The sequence below is a fragment of the Lepisma saccharinum genome, chromosome 21, assembly GCF_977018435.1.
Source record: "Lepisma saccharinum chromosome 21, izLepSacc3.1, whole genome shotgun sequence".
NCBI classification, from domain to species: domain Eukaryota; kingdom Metazoa; phylum Arthropoda; class Insecta; order Zygentoma; family Lepismatidae; genus Lepisma; species Lepisma saccharinum.
The window spans coordinates 11,268,505-11,290,441 of record NC_139249.1 but is presented as its reverse complement, the minus strand read 5'-3'; the positions used below and the strand labels follow the sequence as shown (position 1 = coordinate 11,290,441).

Sequence of the window (21,937 nt, the reverse complement as noted above, 5' to 3'; positions counted from 1 at the left end):
AGAAAGGCATTCATTTCAAACTATGAAAAACCGAGAACAAGACAAACATTTTCAACTCGATACGAAACCGAGAAAGGCATTCATTTCAAACTATGAAAAACCGAGAACGAGACAAACATTTTCAACTCGATACGAAACCGAGAAAGGCATTAATTTCAAACTACGTATGAAAAACCGAGAACGAGACAAACATTTTCAACTCGATACGAAACCGAGAAAGGCATTCATTTCAAACTATGAAAAACCGAGAACGAGACAAACATTTTCAACTCGATACGAAACCGAGAAAGGCATTCATTTCAAACTATGAAAAACCGAGAACGAGACAAACATTTTCAACTCGATACGAAACCGAGAAAGGAATTCATTTCAAACTATGAAAAACCGAGAACGAGACAAACATTTTCAACTCGATACGAAACCGAGAAAGGCATTCATTTCAAACTACGTATGAAAAACCGAGAACGAGACAAACATTTTCAACTCGATACGAAACCGAGAAAGGCATTCATTTCAATCTATGAAAAACCGAGAACGAGACAAACATTTTCAACTCGATACGAAACCGAGAAAGGCATTCATTTCAAACTATGAAAACCGAGAACGAGACAAACATTTTCAACTCGATACGAAACCGAGAAAGGCATTCATTTCAAACTACGAATGAAAAACCGAGAACGAGACAAACATTTTCAACTCGATACGAAACCGAGAAAGGCATTCATTTCAAACTATGAAAAACCGAGAACGAGACAAACATTTTCAACTCTATACGAAACCGAGAAAGGCATTCATTTCAAACTATGAGAAACCGAGAACGAGACAAACATTTTCAACTCGATACGAAACCGAGAAAGGCATTCATTTCAAACTATGAAAAACCGAGAACGAGACAAACATTTTCAACTCGATACGAAACCGAGAAAGGCATTCATTTCAAACTATGAAAAGCCGAGAACGAGACAAACATTTCCAGCTCGATACGAAACCGAGAAAGACATTCCTATAAAACTATGAAAAAATCGAGAATTTAATACGCTTTTGATGTAATTGTGTCTTACTTACATTGTGTAATTGTGTTTTAATTGTTTGAGGGGGCTGCTTAAATTAGGAGGGAGGAATCTTTGCATTTAATTGCGTGAGATTATTCTGAAATTCTAACATTTTGCTTAGAGGTGATTTATTTTTTATTTAATCTGCTTAGTTTTGATGTAATTGTAGCTTACTTACATTATGCGTTTTTTTTTAGAATGAGCTCATGAAACTTATGTTCTTGGTGTTTTAATTTCCATCAGACGTTTTGAGGTAATGACATTTCAGAATGATTTTATTTTTTATTGTGATTTTAAAATTTTAGGTCGGTAGATGTAGATCTAAAATGACCTAATGGAATATAAAGTCAGCCAGGGTGGGTGAATCCAAGTGACACATGAATGACTTGGTCAGTGAATAAGTTAGAGCCATGCATTGCAGCTAGTTTAAGAGAAGCTAGTAATTACACTGTGCACAATTTTCTTTTTATCTTTAATAACAAGATTTTTCTGCCTGTTTGCTGCCTTTCCAGGTTAAATGTGTAGAAGCAATATCCGGAACTGCTGAGAATCGAACAGCTCTGGCTAAGGGTCGGATCGGCGTGACGTCACGCGGCAAGGGAGTGGCCTTCTAGCTCTAGGGGGTGATGGCCTGGCTTGGGGTTCAGATAGACACTAATCTGCTTTGGCTTTAAAATGACACCCTTTGAAGTGATAAAATCATTAGACTGTCATCCATAGGTAAGATTGAAAACTCTTTATTATATTTCCATGAAGTCACAGTTAACCTACACAGATGATTATACACTATATTTACCAGCCTTATGAGACTTTTTGCCCTTTTTTGTACACATTTTTAGGAAAAAGCTTTATCACTGAAGGTCATAATTAATTTACAGTATTTCAAATACAAAGTAATATTCAGTGTTTGGAAGTAACTAGTTACAAGTAACAGTTACTTTTTTTGAGGAAATGTAACTAACTAGTTACTTTTAAAAGTAAGTAACTGTAACAGAGTTATTTTTTCCGATAGAAGTAACGTTTCGACAGTTACTTTATGACATTTAAATTGCTACATAAGTGTCATAAATTATGGGCGATTTAAGACTTAAAGTGAGCTGGAACTCAGTATCTGCTGCGATACAAAGTCATCCTTTGTTACATAATTCTTGCAAACAACAGATGATGAGGAAAAGAGAAAGTTCTTCCTGTCGGTGGACAGTCTGTAGGCTCGAGGTGTCAGGCATTTCATGGTGACATGTTTATCTAATGTTCTTTCGTTTAGTAGTCCTCAATTCCAAAGCAATATGCATACCTCGGAAGAGGGGTGGATTTCCCAGAAGCAGGAAGATAAGCTTCTAGAAGGAGAATTCCTTCCTATTGCTGACAGTTTGCCATTGTCAGTTGTGTGTTTCTGCAGTTTGTTCCTCTGTGGCCAGTGGCCTTATAATTTTCCCCCTTGTGTAAGCAGCATCCATTAGTTTTTCTTTGCTAGAATTCCAGATTAAAATAAAAGGGGACCAACTGCAATATTTCAGTGTTTTTAAGAAAGAACTCGACCGCAAATGAAACTGAAGAAGACAAGAACTAACAAATACACATGCAAATGGAAAACAATGTAATTGTTTTCACATGATTTCATTTATCTCAACTACAGATAATTTTAAAATATATGTAAACATATTTCCAGTTCGAATTCGCATATTTATGATTATTCATCATTTCTTGAAATTTTGGAAAAATAATAATCAGAACCCAATTTCCTGAAATGACAGACATGGCAGATCTTTACTTTGGATGCAATAATAAATAATAATAATAATAATGTTTAAATTAAAATATTTATAATTATATTTAATGAAATGGTATTATTTAAAATATTAATTAATTATTATATTTTTATTACATGAATAGGTAAGTAGATGGCATAAAGATAGTGATATAACAGCATGTATTCATTATCTAACTTACCTATAGTCAAGGTCGGCTTGATTTGTAAAAAGAAAGGAAATTAATGTCAAATTGATATAGAATTGAATATATTGAATATCGAAATAGGATGTTAGATCCAGTTGACAAAAAGTAAAGTTCCTGGTAATATTTTATGTATATTGTTATAAGTAGTAATAAATCTTGCATAAATCTTCTTTGGCACTGTCATTCAAAGTCGTATGATTCTTGCCTTCCAATAAGTCCAGTGGATATAAATAATCCTCGATTAAAAAAACTAGTACATTTTCATTATTTAATTTTAGTTATTTTATTATTTAATAATTTTCATTATTTAATTTTTGAACTTAGTAAGTCTTTCAGGGGGTAGGACCCCCTGAACCCCCCTAAATACATCCTTGGGTTAGGTGGCAGAGCAGCCCTTGGCTGAACCTCGCCCGCTGAATAAAGAAAATTTATTATTATTATTATTATTATTATTGGCTACTACATTATCATTTTGTTAATTTTCTGGTTCATAAGCATTTGAAATTGTAATTTTTTTTCCTCTCTGTCACACTTTTCATGCACAACAAATCTCCCTTGTTAGAATATAATTCCAGAAAAATTCAATATATTTACAAAACCGTAAATATGTAGCTTCATTTGTTGCAGAAGTATGACTTCGTTCATTTTTCTTTCTGTACTGACAAGGGTAAGGAAATGAATGAACTAAAATGAAATACTAAACCAGATAGTCTTTTTTTCTCATGATACATATAGGACATAGAAAACTGATAAATTCGTACTTAAATCATAATTGTCAGAGTTTTTGTGGGGGAAGGGGGGAGTGAGTTCTATGTCAATAATCTCTCTCCTTTTCTCTCTCTCTCGAGCACACAAACGCACACTATGCTGGTATAATATTACATATACAGTGGGACTCTGTAACTTTGTAAGTGGATAATGTTTTGAAGCTCATGCATAATCTTTCAACACCACTGAATTAATACACATGGGGCCAGTTGGAGTGTGGCATTTCTTGTCAGAAATATTTTTTGGTTTCAGCATGCATTGTCAACTTGATAGCATTACCGAACAAAAATCATTACTAAAATACAGAAAAATCTATATTGAATTCATTCTCTTGATCATTTCCTAAACTAAAATGAATTATGAAATCATGTACACAGTAACAGGCCTAAGAGATATTGATTGTAGTGTCGATCGCTATCGCCCTGTATTCAATAGGTCCCGGACTACATTTCTAGTGGGAGTATGAAATCTCACTTTCACCTGTAGGCCCAGTCACTGTAGCTGTTCTCGTTGTTAAGTGGCCTTGAACTTGAACATATAATATACACATAATATCCAAATATACACATTTAAGTCTTCACAAATTAATTATTTTATTACAATTAATGATCAATTTGTGTAATTTGTTCGTAAGAAAATTATCAGCAGAAAGTACCTGTAAAAGTAACTTGCAGTTACTTTTCAAGCACAGGTAACTGTAAGTGAGTTACTTTTTAAAATGATTAACTGTAACTAGTTACATTTTAAAAAGAAACTTTCCGAACACTATGTAGGTATACTTTCAACAAATAACTTACATAACCTAACTAGGAAAGAATACATTTTAGTCTTCTGACATCTTTTGAGAATTTTTTGTTTAAGTCTGCATACATAGCCGGTTTCTCTCATGAATCTTGAACGCCAAGATATTGATCCAGTAAAATCAGCGATATCTCTGATCATTGCTATCAATTTTCGTTGATGAATAATATATTTTTTTTGACACTGAAAGTTCCACTTTTGTGTGGTCTAAAATTAAAATCCAAGTATTCAGTTCTGCCTCAAGTTGTGTCAATTTTGGAGTTCCACTTTGAAAGTAATCAAAAGCTGAGTATCGGTGTATAAGATACGCCCTGTTTTTCAGACTTATTTTTAAAGGAGAAAAGTGAATCTTATACACCGAGGAGTTCCCAAGTGCCAAAACTAAAGCATTTTTGAAAAATAAATTAGTGTTGTGGATTTAAATGAAATAAGCAGAACTTTTATGCACGGTTTGTGTCATTATACAGAGGCTTTTTTCCAATCTATGGTGACGATTTCAAATTGCATCTACTTTAAGAGAAATCATAGTCGCCACCATCGAGAGTGCTCTATTTGGTGGCCCTGCATTTTGGTAATTGCCCGACAGCGAAGTTTCCACTGTAGGAGACTAGCACGAAGTGTAGTCATGCCCAGCCTCAATCACTCCTCCTGACAGGCTTTCTATAGCCCTTCAATGATGCAGGGTCTCCTGTGAGACAGGGCTCGTTTCAGTAGGCCGAAGGCGCAAAAGTCCATCGGTGAGGCATCAGGTGACTCCAATGGGATGTCTGTGAAAGGAATGGTACGAATTCCAGTTTCATCTGCCATTTTTTTTGGAGGAAGAGGCGGGTTGAGAGAGATGTGTGACTTGACACCTTGTTTTGAGCTTATGAACATGCCCTTTGCGTCGCTTTTCCAAACCAAAATGCAGTGAATGATGGTGTCCACTGTCTTCAGTGATGTTTGTAGCTGGTTCGCGATACTTCTCTGTGTGGCTGGATTCTCCCTGATGACCAGTGCCCGGACATCCCGAATTGTAGCTGGTGTGCGGCAAGCATCAGGCCGGGGGTTGGCCTGTTTCTGCCCCACAGGAATCATCCCACACCTCGCCTTACCTGCTCCTTTCAACACCCGTGATATGCCATTTTTGGACACAGTGGATCCACGCTCCTTGCACAATTTTATAATGGCACTATCACTGTAGTTTACGTCGGAAAGTGCAGATATGTAACCCTCCCAATATGCACTGATTTTTGGCGGCATTCTTCCCAATACGCACTGACCACACCTGTCACGCACAGTCAACGGTCCAACGTGCCCACACGACTGGCAGCTTCGTTCTCTTCCCACTTGGTGGTGCAGCAAGAGGTGTGTAATTTCGTCACCATAGATCGGAAACAACCTCTGTATAAGGTTTATTTTTGCTAAACTTAATGAAGATCACATTCAATTGGGATGTGTCAGTGCTGTATTGACAGTGTCTACAAAGAATGCCTGATAAAGCATGCATAAAAATTACTATCAGCAATTTAATTTTTCATCAGTTGGAAATAACATATATATTGTAAAATGTAAGTGTTAAGTTAAAGCTGTGGACCAAGAATATTCACCTTTATAATATTGTGGAGCCAAACACACACATATACACTTACATAAAGAACAAAGCCATTCATTCTCTGCCTTAATAGGCTGTATTTTTACTGCTACCTCCAAAGTTTCCTATCTCATACCTTAGGCTTCATGTCAGTGTGTCCACTTAATATGATACTCTTTTAATTGACATCTCATATCTGTCGGTTAGGCACACTAGTCGATTGTTCATAAGCATTGGCTATCATTGTGGCGAGTTATCCTGCACCGTGACCATGTAATAACTTTTCCTGAGACTTCAGCCTGTGCATGGGACCAGTGACCCCACCATTGTGGGGACAGTTAATAAAGCAAAGTAATAAAAATATTTCATTTTAAATATTTAGAGAAGAAGTAAAAAATAAGTTGGTATACTCGCATATTTGTGCGAAATAAGCCAAGCAACAGCATGAAACAGCTGGAAATATGCAAGAGATTCGCTAATCTTTGGGCATCGAAATGTGGCCCCAGTACTACCCCTCGTGCCGAACCCTCCCACCAAGTTTCCTATTGAAGGCAATGGCAGGGAGCAATGGTGTTAGAAGCCTCAACTTATCGCAGAAGTGGTGCGAATCCCTCTTGTCTTTGCCGGTGCCGAGAACAGTTGAATTCTTCCAAACAGGCAGACCCTACGACAAGGTCCAACAACCTCTACTTTTCCCCACTCTTGAAGTTCTGGGTCATAACAGGTCCTTTTTTAAGCCCCCCTTCCCATACTTACAGCTCTGGCAGGATTTCTCTGAAGTCATTGAGATTCTTCCAAGTGTCCAGTGGCATGCTCAAGGAAGGGTTGTTGAGGGGTCATAATCCATGCTTAGGCTCAATAATCTTACAAAAAAAAAAAAAGAACGTCAAAGGCAGGAAAAGATGGCAAAATGAGGAATTCAGAAATGACTACTAAAAAGTACACGTAACCCCTCCCACCTTTGAAAATCCTGGGCACACCACTGCGTATGTCTGTTATTTCCACTTGTTAAGAGGAAAAGCACACATTAAACGATATGAAATCTGCTTTTCATTATCAAAACAACAATTGACGGCAGACCATAAAAGTTCTTACCTTTAAACACGACAGTTGAGATGTTTTCATTTCAGTTTCGATCATATTTAACAATTCTCATCATATGGGATAGAATTAGTAAGGTGGTATGAGCTTTTACATTGAATTGGCAATGATCTTTGTGTTTATATTATACCTCCCCCCCTCCCCATCCGTTGAAAGATCGACCCTGACGTTTGGCAAATCTTGTGATGACTATGTAAAAATGTCACGCTTCGACACTGGTGAGGGGAGCTACGAATGAGTAGATTAACTCGGTCATAGAAAACCTACAATGGCTGGAGGTTCTTCGTGCTAACCACACGTCACTTCGTAACGGGTTGGATGATCTCCCACCTCTGATGGGAGTGATGCCAGCAGCAGGCACGGTTCTACCCTTAGGTCACGTGCCCCTCCACCCATTATGTATTTAAAAATAACAATTTACACTTGTATTTTATTCGCTTTGCAGCACAGAGTTTTCATCAGAGTGAAGACGGCTACAATGGGTTGGATGAAACTTGGCAACATAGCAAGGGTCACATTTGGCTGTGGACTTCCTGCCTCACTGCTTTAACATCATCCCTACGTTCTGAGCTGCGGGAGGGGTCGGGGGATATGGGTGTTTTCATTGCGAATGGTCACAATATCGCTGAGACCCAGTACCCACACTTGGGGCGTTGTTTTTTGGTGTCCTGCTAGATGGTGGCCGGGTTCATTTACCGTATCTTGCCGAACAAAAGGAATGGGAGGGAACTTTGGAAAAAGGAGGTAGAACCATGGGACGTCTGTTGTCAAGGTTCGATGTGCTTTGAAAAGTTTTTGTAATTTGTAATTTTGTAATTTGTGATTTAGTGAATTCTTTACTGAAGTGTTACCGTGAGCATGAAAATAAAGCGGAATGAATCCGGTGAGGAGATACTTATGAAGTAAAATTTTAAATCACCAAGACCGATTGTTGGTCAAAGAATTCGGCCTGCTAAGACAAGAGCTTTGCCTAAATCAAACAGAACACAACAGAAAATTTAATAAAAATATGTACGAAAAGTGGGTATGGATGTGGGGGTGTCCTGCAGCTAATACCCTTTTTTGTTTTCCGTGCATTTTATTCAACCGAGAAGACACATGGACTAGAAGTTGGGTAATACTTGAATTCTTGCTTTAAGTCCACTTTATGCACAGTAAGGCTAATAGGGGATTGGACGTATAGTTTAAAGTGGGATCCGAACCACTATGTGCATCCACTGGGTGTCGAAACCGGGACCCCTTGATCATAATTGGCGACGACTACTTGGACATTGATATGAGTCTCGCTGTCTTGGGGAAAACAGTTATCAAAGTGCAACTTGATGATCATTGTAGAGTTTCTGTGATAAGACATAATGAGCTTGTGTACAAAAATATATATATTTTGTCACGTATTATCAATGCGATTAAATTTTGTGAGGAATTTGAGTGGTCTTCGCGTGGTCATGACTAAACAGAGGACTCATTAATTGCACCGTGACCCTAGATTAGGTTTTGAAAGACCATTTAGAAAGTGGTTCAAGTGTCCTCAAAGGTACATGAAAGATAATTCAAAAGGAACTTTTAGCTACGATTTTGTCTGTTTGCAGGAAGCATATTTTATAATATTTAGCCCATATTTTGATTGTGCCCTACCTCTTGCAAACCTCACGAACCGCCACTGGCCAGCAGTCTGTAGGTAGGCTCTGACCCTCACGGGCTGTTACACCATGTGTAACAATGGGTTAATGTGGTGATTTAAGGAAATGGTCATTATTGTCATATGTAATCCAGCTTTATTATTTTTATAAAAAAGTATTTGATTCTTTACAAAGAACTCTGTGTTCTATTTTCCCTTCAACTTAAGGTTGTAAACATGTTCCAGAAACGTGAACTGATGAAGACCCCCTCTCCGCACCTTCTCAAACTCCTCTGGTCACACCACTATGTAGCCAGAAATGAGGGTCAGGTGGTATAGTAGCATATGGCTGAACTACATCACTAAAAAATGGATTATTGTTACATGTAATAACCTTACCTGGACAAAAACTGTATCTAGCACATTGGAAGAACATCCTATCATCTGCCCTTATATCTTTATTTGGGCCATGGAACTTTGGATCAAGGCAATTTGCAAAGTTGTCACACCTCTCGTCAAATACTACAAGCTCTGGTAGTTCTTGCATTGTGAACCAACACATATAATAACTTGCTGTTGTCTGGTAAGCAGAAAAGTATAATTTGTCATAATTTTGATTTGATTATCAAGTAGAGCACTATTTAAATCGATTTGTTTATTTTCGAAATGGTGATGGCAACAGGGGAACCCTCCAAAGAAATTAATAATTAAACTTTTGCCAAAATATGTACGAGCACGGACACTTCTGGGTTGTAATGATTCTACTGAAAGTTAAGAGTATCGTTACAATGCAGAAGTATTGTATCTGCATGGTAAACAACATAAAACAGTTACATTGTTGGATTTAAATTTTACAATTTGTTACATGAATATGGACGCTCCCCCCATAAACGCACAAACTCAAACTCGTGAATTATCAGCTGAACATTTTAGTCCTACTCTTTCTCTGTACAAGGGGGAGGGGGGTCATAAAGTCTTAATTATCGCCATGAAGCTATTGAGCTATCCAGATATAATGTGATCACTAGGGCTAGGATTTTTATGACCTAAAAATCACCAAAATATGCAAAATAAAATATGCTCTTATGACCTAAAAATCACAAAATATGCAAAATAAAATATGCTCTTATGACCTAAAAATCACCAAAATATGCAAATAATATATGCTCTTATGACCTAAAAATCACCAAAATATGCAAATAAAATATGCTCTTATGACCTAAAAATCACAAAATATGCAAAATAAAATATGCTCTTATGACCTAAAAATCACAAAAATATGCAAATAAAATATGCTTTTATGACCTAAGATTTTACAAAATATGCACTATAATTTGAAAAATATGCCCTTATAACAGGACTGTTTCAAACATCAATATCTAAATGCTGAGATATTTTCACATTCGTGCTATTTTTAGTTAACTTTATGGGCCCTGAGTTGCAATTCACAATGAATACTTTCTCTAAATTTTCAAATAAACATGAAAAAGATTTTTCTATAGTCTTCCCCAAAAAAGGAACTCGAGTAAACATGGAAGTAAGAACGAATCCACTTCGAAAATGACTGTATATTTCTTGAAAATGCAAAAACATGCTGAATATGACCAAAAATCCATCAAAATATGCTATATCATGCAAATATGCCCTTAAAAAGCACCTTAACTTAATTAGTTTCTTCATAATATGAATTTCTATATGTCTGGGGAACACCATCACCTTTACAAAAAAAAAAAAAATGCTAAGTCATGAAAATCCTTGCCCTAGTGATCACCATAATCTTTGATCGTTATGTCCATAATGTAAATTACATCTACATTTGTTGACTTGTTTTGTTTCTCGAGTGTCAGTAACCTGCATGAAAAACAAAATTGAAGCCTGCAGTCTTTTCAAGTTCCTCCATTTGAAGGGTAATAGTACATGTCAAATCCATGTTGAAATGGTGGCTGTTATTGTGATGATAATCCTTAATATGACACTGTTGTGCAGGGGTGCTCATGGGTGGAGGGAGGGGCATTTTTTTCTTAAAATAATATGAAATTCAACATTTATATATTTGTTCTCAAATACGTATATGTAAAAAAGTTTACACCCTTAAGTATTTAGGGCAGGACCTAGGACTTCTATTGTGAAACAATAATTGAATTTGTTACACTAACAACCTAGTTTTGGTTAACAGACAACTGCAGCATGTTATTTGGTTTGTCAGGTTAAAATTTCTGTCTTAAGTTGTGTAACAATTTGTGTACTGAAATTGTATTTAAATCGTATTCTTCACCTACAAACACTGTTTAAGTGCATATTTGTATAATTTACTTCATGACATTTGAGATTAACGTAAACATTTAACCAATCAATATGCTAGCTTTCTGTCATTTTGTAAATTTGAAATATTGGGTTGGCCCATAAGTCCTGGCATTTTTTTTAAAGTGAAAATTTTGCGTGAAAAATAAAATGTGTTGGCAATGCGTTTTATGTCATTCAATAGAGAATTATGTGCTCTACAAAATAGTGTGTTTAGTTTTTTTATGCTGATATACTTTTTGTTCTTTTCAGGTCATTAAAATGGGGTGTCAAGTTGACAAAAAAGAGCATTTTCGACACCTTCTGCTGTTAGCATCTAATCAAGGTGCCAAAGCCACAGAAGCTGCTCGAGAGATTTGTGAAGTGTATGGCGAAGAAGCGATGCCTCTTAGGATGGCTCAAAATTGGTTTAAGCGATTCAAAGACGGCAATTTCGACCTCAAAGACATGCATCGCACCAGGCGCTCCTTTCAGTTCAAGGAGGAGTGACTGAATCAGCTTATTCACGAAGATCCACGCCAAACGACGAGGGAATTGGCAGAGATAATGGAATGCTCCCACAGTACCATAGAGCGTCACCTTCACTCGATGGAAAAGGTTCAAAAGTTGAGTGCATGGGTTCTGCATGCTTTGAACGACAACAACAGAAATCAACGAGCCACGATCTCCGCCAGTTTGCTTGCCCGTCATCGGTCAACTCATGGACACAAGCAGCGATTCCTCTACCAATTTTGAGCCATCCTAAGAGGCATCGCTTCTTCGCCATACACTTCACAAATCTCTCGAGCAGCTTCTGTGGGTTTGGCACCTCGATTAAATGCAAACAGCAGAAGGTGTCGAAAATGCTCTTTTTTGTCGACTTGACACTCCATTTTAATGACCTGAAAAGAACAAAAATTATATCAGCATAAAAAAACTAAACACACTATTTTGTAGAGCAAATAATTCTCTATCGAATAACATAAAACGCATTGCCAACACATTTTATTTTTCATGCAAAATTTTCACTTAAAAAAAAAACGCCAGGACTTATGGGCAGTTTAACAGGCTATTGTATTCAAATATAAATCAATTATTAGGTATTCATCCAAACTATTTTGAGGAGGGAGATTATGATGAACGATTTTGGGGGTAATGCATCCATGGTCTAGAATGTTATGGGCACCACAGTTTAGGGGGAGGGCAGATCAAGTATAGTGTTAAGTAAAGATAAAAAAAGAGTTACTTTCGGTAGACAGCTGTCGTAAGTACATATTCTTTTCGAAGATTATTACATGATTTGAGGATGGGGAGGGGACATGCCATTGACCCTGGGGGGGATGGGCACCCTTGTTGTTGTGACGTGGAAGATCTTAGGTAGATGTATCCAAGTTTTTGGACATTCATTGTATTATTTGCTGTGAAGGAGTTCTGTGTTTCTGAGCGGTGTCTCCTATCTTTTGGTTATGGTGATCTGATACCCTTATTCATGGTGAGTGCTCCAAGTGAGAATGCAGGGCGATGGTTTCTCCCAGGTAGGAAAATGTAAGCAAAGCATCCCTCTCAGCCGCTTCACTGTCACTGTATGATACCATACGAGTATCCCCAGGCTCAACAAATCCCTGCCTCCCTCCCCTCCCAACCTCACATAACAGTTTCCACTTCAAGCACTGCTCATGGTATTCCTTGTTATTTTTAGAAGTCATTGTGCACAACTTGGCCTTCAGCACAGTTGTTAGTATAGCATGCTACAACACCAGGGGTTCCAGGTTCGAATCCCAGCTTAGACATGGGTATTCTTTGTGAGTGTCCCTTCATCAAATTTATGATTGCAATTGCAATTAGCCAAAAGTGGCAGAAGAATAACAAAAATCCAATCAAATCTTAACTATATATTTGTGTGGAAGACCCTGTATATTCTTGTTGAGCATAGGAGCTGTATTTTTACTACCTTCTCATATATCTAAACTAATTTTTAGAGAATTTGAAGCAATAGGAAAGATATAAACCCTCCTCCCTCTCCCACACACACACATACATATTTCTGCTAGGCAATCAAAGAGAGTGATGCAAAAGAATAATAAAATGAACATACTCGCCACTGAAATCTCTCCAAAGCACCTTGAAATGGTTCAGCATATTTCCAGTCCATGTCAAAAAAATTACGGCACTCGGCATCCATTGCTTCAATTGAAATCTTGTTCTTTGGCCATTCCCATTTCTGATCCTGAATGACCATGGTAGTGTCATCTATTCTTCGTAACTCGACCATTTGAACCATCTGTTGATAAACAAACAATTTATAATGGATGGGACATTTGTTGAAAATTTCTGGAAAAGAATATATTTTGCAACAGGATTGTAAAAAAAACAAAAACATGTCTATGTGGCATGACACCAAATATCTTAATTTTCTGTTTCTGTTGCGTCTTTCTTTATTTCTTTACCAATTTTCAAATGCGTCCTTTCAGTATATTGATTCTCTGAATTTAAACAGTATAACAGTGATTTTGAAACCATCGCAAAAAAAAGCAATGCATATGCTAGGCTTACTGTACCGATTCCACAAAATCAATAACCCGAAAGTACTTTCCATGTATCTCAAAACATTTGTGTCCCCCATTCTAGAATACTGTTCACCCATCTGGAATATAGCAGTCCATTCTCATACCTCCAAGAGGCCTCCCCGATGGCACAGTGGTAGCATTGTCGCCTTGTAATCAAGGGGTCCCAGGTTCGATACCCGGTGGAGGCACATAGTGGTCCGGATTCTACTTTAAACTGTAGGTCCCATCCTGATTAGCCTTACTATGCATAAAGTGGACTTAAAACACCAACTCATACCTCCAAGATCGACAGCGTTCTCAGCTTTTTCCTCTCACATTGTTCGATATACAGTGCCCGTGCTGAGACACCTACCTAAGAGAGATCTGCTTGTCTGCTTGTAAACTTACACATAAATACTACAGGAACTCGTAGATACATTGCAGATATGAAATTACTACATGAGATCATTAATGGATACGTAAGATGTAGCATCCCACTCCACAAACTCTCCCTCAGAGTGCCTAGACATAAAACACGGAGCAAGCCTTTTATCACCAATTTGGAAAAAATTGTACGTAAGTAATGTTACCGTGTAACTGATCTCTGTTTGCCTTGGTACTGTTTTGGCTTGCTTATTTTATTTTATTCTTATTTTTTGTGTTTTTTTTAACACTACTATTACTATTGTTTCTTTCTGGTTTAAAATGACTTTTACTGTACTGTAAATTTTAATAAATAAATAACTGTCATCTTATATTAATTGGGTTGATCTATTGGTGGTTCAGATCCCACATTAAGCTGTAGGTCCAGTCCCAATTAGCCTATCCAAGTGTAAAATGGACTTAGAACAAAGAAAAAAACCTTTTTTGTATAAATTCAATGCAATTATTATTGTGCAGTTTCAAAATTGCCTAATTTGAAAAATATACAAGTACAGCGCTAAAGGAAAGTTCAAGACATCTTTTGATTCTATACTTGATCTGAAAAAACATGCCTGCACATATACACTATGCAGTTTACTATCATAATGCACTTTACCTTGTGAAGGTAACTCAGACAAGATATAAACCCTCCGCTGCAAAACTTCTTTACCTCCCAGTGCAGGATCTTCAGGGGTGGCGAGGGAAATTCTTCATAAAAACTCTGCGATAGATAAATAAATTCTGTAAATATGTTATGTTGTATGGAATTCAGATCTTGTTAATTCCTCTTTCTATATATCTGACAGTCCCGCACCATGGCCCTGGCGTCTAATGCATTGACTTTGGTCTCTGGCTATAGGACATGCACTGGTTGGAGTCTCCTGGGGGAAACATAACAACTCTTCTCCTGAGATATCATTGGACCGGTGGACACTCACCATCATGAGGAAATTGGCGAGCTACGAATGAGTAACGTAACCTGGTCATAGAAAACCCACAACAATGACTGGGGGTTCCTCGTGCTGACCACACGTCACCCAATAACTGGTTCTATGATCACCCAACTCTGCTGAAATATAAGGGTGTGATGCTGGCAATTGGAAGATAGGCCCCTAGCTCTCACAGACTGTTGCATGTTGCACCATGGGTTATTATTAGAGCCCGGAAGTTCAGGCATTTATTTTCGTTAAAATAGGCAGGCAAAAAGGCATTTATAATGTGGAAAATAGGCACTAAAAATGGGGAAAAAGGCAAAATAAACTGAAAAAGGCACATTTGAAAGTCACTTACTTTTATCTATAATTTCTGGCAATATGTTATGAAGCATACATAAAACAAGCAAATGTAGCTGGACTCATTTTGATAACAGCATTTTCACCTTTTAGAATATCAGAAATTGTCTTCAATTGTTTCAAGTCATCATTTGCACTCACTACCCATTTGCACTTTTCCACAACAGCTGACCCCTTTTCTCCTGACACTTCCATCATCTGCTGCATAGATTCCTCGAAGATTTTCATGGATGCTACAAGAGTCTCACCTCTTTTTTCTAGCTTTGTAATTGTCTCTGGCAATGCACCATAATGTGCAAAAATAAACGACAGTGCATTCTTCAGTTCTGAATAGCACAGGAGTTTTTTCACTTCACGAATTGAAGCCGCTTCATTTTCTGGAAGAGCATCGATCACCTCACTGATTTTTTCAAGGTGGTTAGCATAATATATAGCTGCTGATATCCAGGTTCCCCATCTCATCAAGACTGGTTGCGGAGGTAAACTAAGCTCAGGTGCAACTTCCTGAAATGTTCGAGTTCGAGAGGGAGATTTCAGAAATATCTTCTTTGTGTTCAAAATCAACCTGTCCACTTCTGGGTGCAACACTCTAACTTTTTCGGCGATTCTGTGCATTGCGTGCACTACACATGTGATATGAAGCATGTTCGGGAAGAGAATTTTCAATGCTATGGCAGCCTTCTTTATATAGGGAGCTGCATCACTGATAAAAAGTAACATGTCATCATGATGTACACCATCTGGCCAGAGCAGAAGTAGGGAATTTGAAAATAACTGAGCTATTGACGAACCATTGGCTCTCTCTAGTTGTTCTGACGTGAGAAGAAATGACGAGGATTCTCCGCATGTTGGTTCCATATTTCCTATGATGACGTTGGCTATGTAGCGTCCCATAGCGTCAGTACTTTCATCTATTGAAATCCAGATCTTCTTTCCACCAACTTCAGCACGAATTCTTTGCAGAGCTTCTTCGTAGCAGATGCTTAAATATGTTTTCCGCAGCGTAGATTCCGACGGCACCGTTTCTTTAGTGTATTTCTCCAGGAATTTCCTCAGTGACTTGTTTTCCACTTTCCAGAAAGGTATCCCTGCTTCCATGAAAGCTTTGCACAGTTCAAGAGAAAACTGAGATAGCCTGTTGGATAAAGTGCCCACTGTTGAAATTAGGGATATCTTCTTCTGTCCAACCTTTTTGGCAACTGCAGATTTATGTTTTGCTGTTGACACATGCTGAGATATAAAGTATTTTTTCTCATGGTTGATTGTTTTTTCACATATCTTGCAGAGAAGAATAGTACCATCTGTCAAAAATGTGCTTTCACCAAATTCATGCACGTAACCATGTAACTTACCACTTAATAGCACACTAAATTTTGGCATGATGACAACTACACGATCCTTTCCTTCCAAAGTGCAGAACTAAACTAAAGATAGAGAACTTGATTTTGGAATCCATGCAAAGGCCCTTGGGCATTAGTGCTGTTTCTTGTCAATAACCTCCTGACACGGACGCTGGACGTGATGACGTAATTGTGCAGGTGTTCTGCAACAAGTTTTCAGCAGTCAGTCATTCACAAGGACATGTTAACGGAAAGGCAATATCTTAACTCAGCATGAAATACTAATTTTTTTTAAACACACTTTTCTCCTTCAGCAATGTTGAAACATACGTGAGTTCAATATTACTTAAATAAGGCGAAAATTATTCACATAATAAACGGAAGAAAAATAAATGCCAACAACGTTTTTTGGGAGAAAACTGATTTATTTACACATTTTTTTAAAAAAATGTTCAAATTTCATTGAAAAAGGCAAAAAAAGGCATTATAATTAAAAATAGGCAGTGGGGTCCCAAATAGGCAAAATGAAAAGGCTTCTAAAACATTCGAAACAACATAAAAAACGTATATCCGGAAAATTTTTATCAATATATGCAGTAGATAAAAAGAGGCATTTTGCCAAACTTCCGGGCTCTAGTTATTATTATTATTATGCTGTATATCTGACAAAGGAGTGCAAATGTCAAATTCATTTTCTCTTGATTGCATTCTTTGAATTGAACTACAATAACCACAAGAGAGGGAGGGGGGAGACATGAAACTTTGTCACATCAACAGCAAACTCACTTTCAGAACATCTAAAGCCATGAAAACTCTTGGACTAATTTAGAGATATCACACATGTTTCTGCCCTGAAAACCTATTTTACAACATGCATTTTATCTATTCTTGAGTATGGTTCCTGTATTTCGTCAATGTCCTGTGAAAGCTATGTAAAGAAATCAGACATTTTTTTTCCTCAGAATAGTCAAACATAGATGTCCAGCCCTTGCATATCTTTCCAAACATGAAATTCTATCCACTTTACAAATTAATGATGTTCCTCTTCGCCGTCAAGTGTCAGATCTGGCATTTCCTTTCAGAAACATGAATGAAAAACTTTTCACTAACGAACTCTAGCCATTTCTTCCCATCCAGATCCCACGTACCAACAGCAAAGCAACAACTTCTGTTACATTAAGTCTCCAAGTGATATCTCTAGAATAAAGGTCACTTCTGTATAGGCTTCAAATCATGTACAATGCATTAAGTGATCCTCTAGGCTTCCATCTATCCAATCAGGCTTTCAGAACGACGTGCATCAAGCAGCTGAAGTATAATTAATTAACATATGTTATATGACCCTATTTGTTATTGTTTTTATTATTGTGTTACATGTTCATATATGTGTGTATATTTGTGTGTGCGTGCTTCTCATTTGTTAGTTTCATTTTTTCTTTGTTGATATCCTGATGTAAAATGGATTCTCTGTATTCAGGATTTTTCAAATAAATAAATAAAAGCTTAGGAAATTTGCAAGTGAAATATCAACTACTCTTCCCTTGTGTTTCTTGCACACCGTCCTGCAAAAATTGCATTTGTACACACTTTCATATTAAAGTAGCTTGCTGCAATACATTGCAACACAAAGATATAGCAACATTTAGTCTGTTGATAATTTTGGTGGCAACTTTGAAAATGAATTTTACATAACATCATAGAATTTAGTACAGTGGATGTTATGAATAACATAAGTATGTGCTCACTTGAATTCCATTTTATCATAATCCCATTTACTCCTAATAATAAGGAAACTCGGATATATTTTTATGTAGTCTTAGTTTTGTTTATGGCACGATTATCAAATAATATCAATGCTCGAAGTGAAGGGGGATGGTATCCCCCAACTAGCAGAATTTTCATAAAGCACCCCCCTTTCCAAGTCATCATGTTAAACCATATGAGCATCCCCCCAGTTGGTAAATCCCATTTCAAGTGCTGATGAAGGTAATCGGGTAATCCTCTATTGTATTTATTACCAGAGGCCGACATTTGATGGATGCGAGGGGGGGGGGGGGGGTGACCCTTAAAACAAGAATGTTGAATGTAGTGGATAGCTGTATTCTAAAACTTCATAATTGTGAACATTTTTGTTGCTCTAACCTGTGCTATTTTCCATATTTTATAGATTTTTTTTGTTGTGGAAAGCTGGAGAAAGAAACTAACTCAATCCATCCTGAGTATGAAACACCACTTGTTCAATGTGTTTAAAATTCCTTAAGACTGCAATACATAAATTACATGTGCATTTTTGTTTAGATATGTTGTTTTTAATTTAGCATAGAGAAGAAGTAGATTGCAACCTATCAAGGTTAGGTTTCATACACCATATGGTTAACAAAACACTAAAAAATGCTGACCAAGGCAGAATTTATTGTCAGAAAACACACTATAAACGTGACGTTTCAACCTTATAGCAAGGTATTCTTTAGACTCTGAATCAACTACAAATGCAACTACTATAGATGCATTTGTAGTTGGTTCAGAGTATGAAGAATACCTTGCTATATGATGAAAAGATTCTCTCGGGCTATCGACCAGGTGAGTTGTGGAAAAGATTCCAAGCTTTCAAGAGCTAACATCACTCTCATCTTCAGGGTAGAAGGTTGAAACGTCACGTTTATAGTGTTTTTTTTTATTATTATTGACAAAAAATCCTGCCTTGGTCAGCATTCTGAGTGTTTTATTAATCATGGAGACAAGGCTTAATAGTGTTACCATATCATACAGGTCCAGAACAACAATGTCAATGTTTGGAAGTAACTAGTTACAAGTAACCCAGTTACAAGTAACATTTACTTTTTTTTAGAAAATGTAACTGTAATTAGTTACTTTTAAAAGTAAGTAAATATAACAGAGTTACTTTTTTACGATAGAAGTAACGTTTTAACAGTTACTTTGCGATACTTAAATTTCAATGTAAGTGTCGTAAGTTATTAACGATTTAGGATCAAGAAAGTGTGGGGCCCTAACTCCATACCCCCATTACGCTTTCATGGCGTGCCACAAAGCACAGAAGAGCACTTTATTTTGTAATAAATATAAATATACAAAGACTTATATTATGTATCAGTAACATAAGTAAAACACATGTAAGTCTTCACAAAATATATTTTACAATTAATGATCGATTTGTGTAAATTGGTTGCAAGAAAATTTTCAGCAGAAAGTATCTGTAAAAGTAACTTACAGTTACTTTTAAAGTAAACTTACAGTTACTTTTAAAGTACAGGTAACTGTAACTGAGTTACTTTGTAAAATGAGTAACTGTAACTGTTACTTTTTTAAGCAAGTAACAGTAACTAGTTACCTTTTTAAAAGTAACTTTCCAAACACTGGAAAATGTCTGTGAATATGTTTTGCTACACACAAAACAATAAATGTATGGTAAAGCATGTTGAACTTGCTACTTAGGAATGCATTCACACAACAAAGAATTGAGAGAGAAAATGAAGATTAGTGACTAGGTATGGGTACAAATTAACACTTACTTTTGGTGCTCCTTTCTCTGACTTGTAATACCTTCGATCGTAATCATTGAATTTATGTGACCTGAGATAATATGCCACATCTCTGATTGCCAGGTTAACCCACGTAGGATCCACCGGTTCTTCAGTAGTTTCATAATCAATTAATAATTCTCCTCCGACTTCACCATTTTGAGCATCCTTTACTCTTTCCAGCATTGACTTCAAAGACAGCACCTCGTTTGATTCCTGTGCTGTCTTCAGCTTAATTGCTTCAATAATGATAAGAATGAAAAGAAGCTTCCTTTTGCACATGCCTAAAACAGTAAAGTTGAGAAAAGTTGCTAGCATACTTGTATTCAAAAACGGAAAATCAGAATTATGATGATCATTTTTTTGTAACTGTATATAGTGATGGCTTCTACAGGAGCAGACCTGATGGGATATGGATGTATCCAGTGCTTAAAGTGAGCTGGAACACACTGGAACTATGTTCTTTGCAAATCAGTTTGGTGCTAGAACTTGGTTCCTGCTGCGACATTGCATTGGACATCAATCTAATACACTACATAAAAGTTCATCCTTTGTTACATTAATTCTTGTAAACAATAATAGATAAAGAGGAAAGGAGAAACTTCCTGTACTAAATTTGTCTCTTGTTGGTGGAAGGTCTGGAAATTTAGAAAATTTAATGTATTTTGATAAGTGATATTCATTTCCGATGTGAGAACATAATTTCCAGAAATGACAGGTGTGATAGATAATAAACACCATTGTTATTTTAATATGTGTTTTTTATTATTAATATTATACAAGGTGATTATAAAGTCACTATACATTTCTGCATGAACAGGATTTATTGCATAAGTATAATACAATATGTACTGAAACATATATGACAGTAGGACACAAAATCAGTGTAACTCAATGTGACCACCCCTCAAGTCTAGGCACAGATGCCAGCGATCCCACCATAGCCCAAAACACATTCTCCAACATAGCTGGTGTAATCTCAACAACTGCGGCCATAGTGTGTTGTTTCAACTGAGCAACACTGTGGATCTTCATCACGTACATTATAGACTTGATAAACCAAGAGGGTCGAGGTAGAGGGGCCAACTCTCCCTTGCGAGACACGAGCAATCCATCTACCGATGAAAACTTGGTTTAGGTAATCATGAACGGAGCTTGCTGTCTCCCAATCCACCGTGCTATGAGCTCAGTTGGTAGCTGATGGGATTATAGATACTGTCTCTCCTGGTCGATGCAGTGGGGCTATGTGTGATCGCGTCCTGCACACTTTTCACAACTTGTGGTGTTATAGGTAGCCTACCAGGACGTTCTTCTTTCACAACACCACCAGTTCTCTTGAATATGGTGACCAGGTTCTTGATAGCCAGCCTGGTGTGACCTGGTTTTCTGAATTTACGGGCGAAGTCCGTCCGCACCTGTTCATATATCATTCCAGCAGATGAACACAAACAATGGCTGTTTTTAATTCTACAGTTACCATAACATGCAAAAGCCGGACCCTGTGGCCGAGTGGTTAGCAAAGGGTCCCAGTTTCGAATCCCCCTCAGGCTTTGTTCTTTGTGAATGTCCATTCATCAATTTCATCACTCATCCCCATCTTCGCAAATTAGCCAAGAGGCACAAAACACGAAGTAAAATAAACCAAATC

At 37.1% G+C, this 21,937-nt stretch overlaps 1 protein-coding gene across 1 annotated transcript in view; it reads right to left on the bottom strand.

Moving 5' to 3' along the window:
* LOC146004454 (uncharacterized) overlaps nucleotides 1-21,719 on the bottom strand; it is a 30,559-nt gene extending 8,840 nt beyond the window's left edge. The window contains exons 1-5 of the mRNA XM_083143309.1: nucleotides 21,590-21,719; nucleotides 20,281-20,573; nucleotides 14,735-14,839; nucleotides 13,245-13,430; nucleotides 9,269-9,449 (exon numbers count right to left, since the gene is read on the bottom strand). Of these exons, the coding sequence (XP_082999435.1) occupies nucleotides 9,269-9,449; nucleotides 13,245-13,430; nucleotides 14,735-14,839; nucleotides 20,281-20,573; nucleotides 21,590-21,719 (895 nt within the window). The remainder of the gene's footprint in view (nucleotides 1-9,268; nucleotides 9,450-13,244; nucleotides 13,431-14,734; nucleotides 14,840-20,280; nucleotides 20,574-21,589) is intronic.
* Nucleotides 21,720-21,937: the final 218 nt, after the last annotated feature.